Source organism: Cnephaeus nilssonii (genome assembly GCF_951640355.1).
Source record: "Cnephaeus nilssonii genome assembly, chromosome: X".
Taxonomy (NCBI): domain Eukaryota; kingdom Metazoa; phylum Chordata; class Mammalia; order Chiroptera; family Vespertilionidae; genus Cnephaeus; species Cnephaeus nilssonii.
The window spans coordinates 40,142,235-40,149,572 of record NC_137071.1 but is presented as its reverse complement, the minus strand read 5'-3'; the positions used below and the strand labels follow the sequence as shown (position 1 = coordinate 40,149,572).

General features: G+C 41.2%; 1 protein-coding gene across 1 annotated transcript; it reads left to right on the top strand.

Annotated features, from left to right (window-relative positions):
• Positions 1–6,099: 6,099 nt before the first annotated feature.
• ZCCHC13 (zinc finger CCHC-type containing 13) lies at positions 6,100–6,615 on the top strand (the record flags this gene model as incomplete). Its single annotated transcript, XM_079766007.1, has 1 exon — positions 6,100–6,615. The coding sequence occupies one exon, from the start codon at positions 6,100–6,102 to the stop codon at positions 6,613–6,615; it is 516 nt and encodes a 171-aa protein (XP_079622133.1).
• Positions 6,616–7,338: the final 723 nt, after the last annotated feature.

The window sequence follows — 7,338 nt, the reverse complement described above, 5'->3', positions numbered from 1 at the left end:
ATGGGGTATTAAATTGCCCTACTATGATTGTATTACTTTCAATCTCTCCCTTGATATCTTCCAGAAGTTTTTTATGTATTTGGGTGCTTCTCAATTTGGTGCATATATGTTTACCAGAGTTATTTCCTTTTGTTATATCTATCCCTTTAGTATTATGAAGTGGCCTTCCTTATCTCTTGTTATTGCCTTCACTTTGAGGTTTATTTTGTCAGATATAAGTGTTGGTACCACAGCTTTTTATTTTCATTTCCATTTGCCTGAAAAATATTTTTCCATCCCTTCACTTTCAGTCTGTGTGAGTCCCTTGTCTGGGTTGTGTCTCTTGTAGACAGCATATATATGGTTCATTTATTCTTATCCATTTAGCCACTTTATGTGTTTTGCTTGGAGCATTTAGTCCATTCATGTTTAAGGTTATTATTGATAGGTACTTGTTTGTAGTCATTTTTGCTCTTTATGCCTGTGTTCCTTATTCCATTTTTATTTCTTCTTTTTACAACAGTCCCATTAGCATTTCTTGCATTTTTGGCTTGGTGGTAATAAACTCCCTTAGACCTTTTTTTTGTCTGTGAAGCTCTTGATTTCCCTTTCAATTTTGAATGATAGCCTGGCTGGTTAGAATATTCTTGGATTCACTTTGTATACTTCATTCCATTTCCTTCTGGCTTATTATGTTTCTTTTGAAACATAATTTGATAATCTAATGGGAGATCCTTTGTAGGTAACTCTCTGTTTCTCTCTTTAGCCTTTGAGGTTCTCTCTTTTTCATTAATGTTTGCCATTGTAATTACAACGTGTCTTGGTGTGGGTCTTTTTGGGTTCATATTGTTTGGGACTCTCTGTGCTTGTATGTCTTTTTATTTCCCAAATCAGGGAAGTTTTCTGTAATTATTTCTTCAAATAAGTTTTTTAATCCTTGCTCCTCTTCTTGTCCTCCTGGAACCCCCTATTATATGTATACTAGAGGAGGGTCCCTCAGCCTGGCCTGCCCCCTCTCACAGTCCGGGAGCACTCAGGGGCAGGAGGCAACACAACAATCAGGGGAAGGTGACGCCTCCATCACACCTCTGCTGCTGCCACTGCCGGCAGTGCAAGCCTTGGCTGGCCCTGGTTATCTGAGCCTTGGGTGGCTCTGGGCAGCTGGGAAGCCACCATCTGAGGCTTGCCTGTGCCTTGAGTATCGGCTGGGCAGCCGCCATCTGAGGCTTGACTGTGCCTTGTGCCGGCCCTGGGCGGCTGGAGGGCTGAGAGGACTGGGGGACTCCAGAGGCAGGTGTGTACAGCTGTGTGCCTGTCACCCTGGTGGGGCTGAGGGTACTGGGTGCAGCCATCTTGTGGCCGTGGGCATCGCCATCTTTGAGGGCATGGCAGTCAATTACCATATTCCCTCCTTATTGGCTGTGAGCACCACCATCTTTGAAACAACATGAGGGTCAGTTAGCATATTTCCTCTTTATTAGATAGGATTACTTCATTTCATGTTGAACCAAAGCTCACTTAGCCTCTCCTGCCTTCTAATTTTTTTTCTCCAATTGCTGTTGAGGTTGGGTGTGTTTTTCTGCCCTATATTCTAACTCACTAATTTGGTCCTCTGCTTCTCCTAGTCGACTAATGGAAACTTCAATTGTGTTTTTTATTGTATCTGTATCACTTTTGATTTCCTCTTGATTCTTACATAAGTTGATTTTCTCATCTAGCTGCTTTAGGAACTATATGACCCTTACTCTGAATTCTTTTTCTGACCTATGGCTTGCCTCTGTTTCATTTAGTTCCTTTTCTGGCGATTCTTCCTTTCCTTTCCTTTGGTGGCTGTTTATTTTTCTTCCCATTTTTGCTCTTTCTTCAGGCCCCGGGCACACTGCTTGGGGTTTGAGAGGTTGAATATCTCTCAGGACAACGGTCCAGAAATCATTGGCCTATAGGCTGTGTCTGCCTTTAATCTCACATCTATATAGTCTCTTCTGCATTTTATTCCCTTTTCCCATGCATCTGGTGCCTCAGTTGTCTACTTCAGATGCTCAGGGTGGTGGGAGCGGGTGCACAGTTCCTCTGATGTGTGACTCCCTGTGAGGACCCAGAGCCCTCTGGCATGCAATTTGCTGTGCAGCCATGACACCTGAGGCAGGGTGGCACCCTATGTCCCTCTGGCAATGCACTTGTGGCAGGGCCCTGCTGCCCTTGTCTGGGCACACTGGCTTGCTTGGGGTCATCCTGGCAATACTTTCCTATGGCCCGGAGTGTGGCATGTGCTAGGTTGCTTTGGGTATCCCCGACAGGACTCTCCCAGGGGCCAAGGAGAAGTGGGTGCATGTTGCTCTGGGTCACACAGTCCTGGCTTTCTTGTAGCCTGGTGTGAGACCTGTGCTGGGTTGCTCCAATTTGCCCCTCCTCAGCATAAGGCCTTTGCGGGTTGCCCTGTGTCACTCAGATCGCGCTCCCCTGTCATCTGGAGTGAGGTGAGCATTGGGTTGTTCTGGATGTCCCTGGCAGGACTGTCCCAGGTGCTGTGGTGGAGTGGGCATGGGTTGCTCTGGGTTGCACAGTCAGAGCTCCTCTGTGGTGTGTCCTGGGTTGCTCCAGGTCACCTCGACAGCAGGTCCTGGTGCTGGGGGTGGAGCGGGTGCAGGGTGGCTCTGGGTCAGGCTAGCAGCATGGTTCTTGGGTTTGGGGTGGTGGTGAGGAACAGGGTGCCCCCTGGCTTGCATTCACTGTGGTGTCTTGGAGCCAGATCCCAGGATGCTGTGTCCCAGCAGGCTGGTGAGGAGGCCTGGTGCAGGAGCTCACTCTTGCAGCACGCACCCCGCAGACCTCTGGGAACTTACTGGGAGTTACTGTACCACTCACTGCGAGGGCACAGTGGTGTTTCCATGAAGGTCATGGCTGGCATGCAGCGTTCTCTAGGTGTCCTCTGCCCTTCCTTGTCAAAAACTGTCTCCTCAGCTGTGTCTAACTTAATAATTCAGGATGGATGTTCTCTGATTTAGTTGCTTTTCTGGCCTGGCCCTAAGAGGAGGTGCTCAGCACTGCTGCCTATTCAGCTGCTATTTTCTATACTCTTGTTCTTTATTTTACTTATAATTTTTATGTGATTGTGGGAGGCTATAAGTACAGGTGTTTACCTACACTGCTATCTTGGTTATGCACCTAAAGTAATTTTAAAAATGGTATGAAATTTGGCTACATAAACAAACCTTGAATAAGATTGTGAAATATTTACACATGGTTGTTTTTTGGTAGTGGGGTTGAGAGCAGGTATACTCCATACCTATCAGTGAGACTGAAAGCTTTTCCCTTAAGATCAGAAATAGGACAAGGATGACCATTCTCACAACTTCTATTGAACAATATACTGGAGGTTCTAGCAAATACAAAAAGTTAAGACAAACTCAAGAGATTAAAAAAACAACAACCACATATGACAAAATTCAACACCCCTTCATGATAAGAACACTCTACAAATTTGGAATAGAAAAGAACTTTCTCACCTGGTAGAGTATGTATATTTAAAAAAAAAAACATGGCTAGCATTATACTAATGGTCTTAAAGCCTGAAAGCTTTCCCCCTAAGACCAGGAACAAGACAAGCATGCCTGCTCTTATCACTTCTATTCAACATTTTGCAGGACTTCTAGTGAGGGCAAGGAAATGAAATAAAATAAACCCAGAATGCCAAAGATGAATTCAAACTATCCCTACTTTCAGATGATACAGTCTTAAATACAGAAATTTCTAATCCTAAGGAATCCTCTAAAAAAAAAAAACTATTAGGACTATTAAATCAGTTCAGTTTAGCAAGGCTGCAGGATTAAAGATCAACATACAAAAATAATTATCTTTCTATATGCTAAAAATAACCCCAAAATGAAATCAGGAAAATAACTTTTATTTAAAACAGTATAAAAAAGAATGAAATCCTTTAAAAAATTTTTAACAAAAGAGCCCAGTCATTTGGCTCAGTGAATAGAGCATCAGCCAGGCAGACTTAAGTGTCCCAGGTTCAATGATTCTGATCAAGGGCTCATACCTCAGTTGCAGGATCAATTCTCGCCCCTGGTTGAGGCACTGGTGGGAGGCAACCAAATGATGTGTTTTTCTCACATCAATGTTTCTCTTTCTCTGTCTCTCCTTCTCCCTCCCACTGTCTCAAAAATAATCAGTGGAAAAATATTCTTGAGTGAGCATTAACAACAAAAACTAACAAAAGATGTGTGAAACTTATGCACTAAACACTTCATAGTGTTTTATAACATACTAGAGGCCCAATGCATGAAATTCGTGCAAGGGGCTCGGCCCTCACAGCCACAGCGGCTTCGTCCGGAAGGTCGTCCAGAAGGTCGTTTGGCTGTCCAGTCTAATTAGCATATTATGCTTTTATTATTATAGATTAAATGAAAATAAATAGAACAATATCCTGTGCTCATGTACTGGATGACTTAATATTGTTGGGGTAATACTCCCCAAATTGTTCTGCAGCTTCCACAATATACTAGTATATCAAAGGGAAAGAGAGAATGGATTTCTTACTTCATGTCTCAATTAAAACTGCTTGAAAAAGCAATGTTTTATATACTATGGACATGTATTACTTTAATAAAAATATAAACTTAAAGGAAGATTTAAACATTATAATTAATAAGGTTAATTATAAGCATATATCAAATTTTTATCCACAGAATTTTTACCTCTTGAAATCATTCATGCAACAGCATTTAATAGTTTAATAATAAGACTTATTTTATCACTCTATGTGGGGACTACTCATGCTCTTTAATTTTTGAAAATGTTTTTCTTTATCATTGCATTTATGGAACCAGTTGCATATCTCAATCAAGTCATATTGAAAATAATGATCAACTACTACATTCATTATTCTTTTGTCTGTGTTTTACCAAATATATTTGTACTGGCTGTCTAAAAAAATTAATATACAAATCATATATCTAAGTAGTAACTTAAAGAGAAATATTTATTGTGAATTTTAAAAATTACACAACCCAAAATCATTTAAAAATTGTAAAGTACAAAGAAGAAAAATGAGGAGAAAAAAGTCATATTAAATATTATAACCCTCAAATAGCTTTTCTTGATTTTTCAGTGTCTAGCATATTCACAAATCTTTATGACATTTGTATAAGATATAAACAATTTGGAAAACAGAAAGGAAATCTGTCCAATATGTAAATTATAGTTTATTTCCCCAGTAATAATGCGTTCTTTATACTGAATGCTCTAATCATGTTATGTTTGATAACTTAAATGGTGGTGATTAGGTTGAAAATTAAGATTACTGCAATAAATCTGTATAAATTATGAGTAAATGTTCTCACTGCAACATTTTACAGATTTTTTTTCTATCTAATGTATCTCATCTATATGGATATTTGTATTTTATTTTATTTTTTAAATATATTTTATTGGTTTTTCTACAGAGAGAAAGGGACAGGGATAGAGAGCTAGAAACATCGATGAGAGAGAAACATCGGTCAGCTGCCTCCTGCACACTCCCCACTGGGGATGTGTCCGCAACCAAGGCACATGCCTTTGACCGGAATTGAACCTGGAACCCCTCAGTCCACAGGCCAATGCTCTTTCCACTGAGCCAAACCAGCCAGGGCTGTATTTTATTTTTTATAACAAAAATGTTGGGTTACTCTAATTGGTTACAATTTGTCTCTTTCATTTACTGATTAGATACATCTCACACATAGTTTTCCTAAGTCCTTAGCACATACATAAAAACTGGTCATCTACTAGACCACAAAGAAGGCCCAAGTCTTAATTATAAGAAACCCTACCGAGCACATTTTCTGAACAGGGAAAGAATCAAACACAAATTTAATGACCCAAGCTTTTATTTTTTTTAAAAAATGGAAAACAGTACTCCTGTGATTTTTGGCTTCAAAGACAGGAAGAAAGTCAGGAGGGCATGGCAGTTGGAACTCCCGTGACACAAGAATGGGGCTGTGCGCAAGTCTTGTGTGACGTCATGGAAGCTCCTAGAGAAAAACAGCCACTGCTTTCTAAGCCACACTAAGGGGCGCTGTGTGGGAACCTCTGGGGCAGTGGTACACCGGATCACTGGAAGATCTTCCTATAGCCATGAGCAGTAAGGAATATTTCAAGTGTGGACGCTCTGGCCACTGGGTCCGGGGATGCCCTAGAGGAGGACAAACTCCAGGGCGAAGAGCTAGAGGCCGTGGCAGAGGTTGTCAGTGCAGTTCTGCCACTCCATCTGATATCTGTTACCGCTGCGGTGAATCTGGTCATCACGCTAAGAACTGTGACCTTCACGAGGACATCTGTTACAACTGTGGGAGAAGTGGCCACATCGCCAAAGACTGTGTTGAGCCTAAGCGCTCAAGAGAGCAGTGCTGTTACACTTGTGGCAGACCAGGCCATCTGGCTCGTGATTGTGACCGTCAGGAAGAGCAGAAATGCTACTCTTGTGGTGAATATGGTCACATTAAGAAAGACTGCACCCAAATCAAGTGCTACCGGTGTGGCAAGACCGGCCATATGGCCATCAACTGTACCAAGACAATGGAGGTCAACTGCTACCGCTGTGGAAAGCCCGGGCATTTAGCCCGGGATTGCCTCATTGAAGATACCGCTTAAATTTTTCCTTTGTGCCCGCCCCCCTCCTTTTTGCTGATTGATAATTGCAGTATTTTCTCTGAAACCTCTTCATTGACCAAAGGTTGATAAATGGAGACTACCTCTAGGCCAGTTAACTTTAATCACCATCTCAAAGGAGGAAAGGGCTTGTAGATATCTTATAATTAACGTTTCTTATAATTAACGTTTCTGCACCACTAGTGAATCCGCCTATTGAACAGTTATTCTGAGCCTAAGGCAATTTCTAGGTCCTTTCGATGTATTTTTATTTAAGCTTTAATTAAGACCTACTGTGTGCCAGCTACTATTGGAGGAGTTTGGGATACATCAGTACATAAATCAGACCAAGTTTGAGAACACAGACCTAGAATCTATGAAGCAAAATATGTAGTGTCTCAAATGAAGATAAATTGCTACAGAGAAAAAGAACACCAGGTAAAAGGATAGAAATTATGTGTGTTGGTCGGGGGGGGGGAGGGGGCACATGTGATTCTGTTTCAGATACAAAGGCACCCTGAGGAGGCGACATTTCCTCAGAGATTCATTGCATAAATAAAGCTGATTCTAGAAATGACTGTGATCTTGACAAAGTAACTCTAATTTATTATGTATTGATTGCTTTTAATTATCTGACTTCATTACCTTTTAAGTAACATTAAAAGACACCTTTATCTGATCTTACCTAGTTTAATGAAACCAGAAAAATATGTATAATGTGTATAA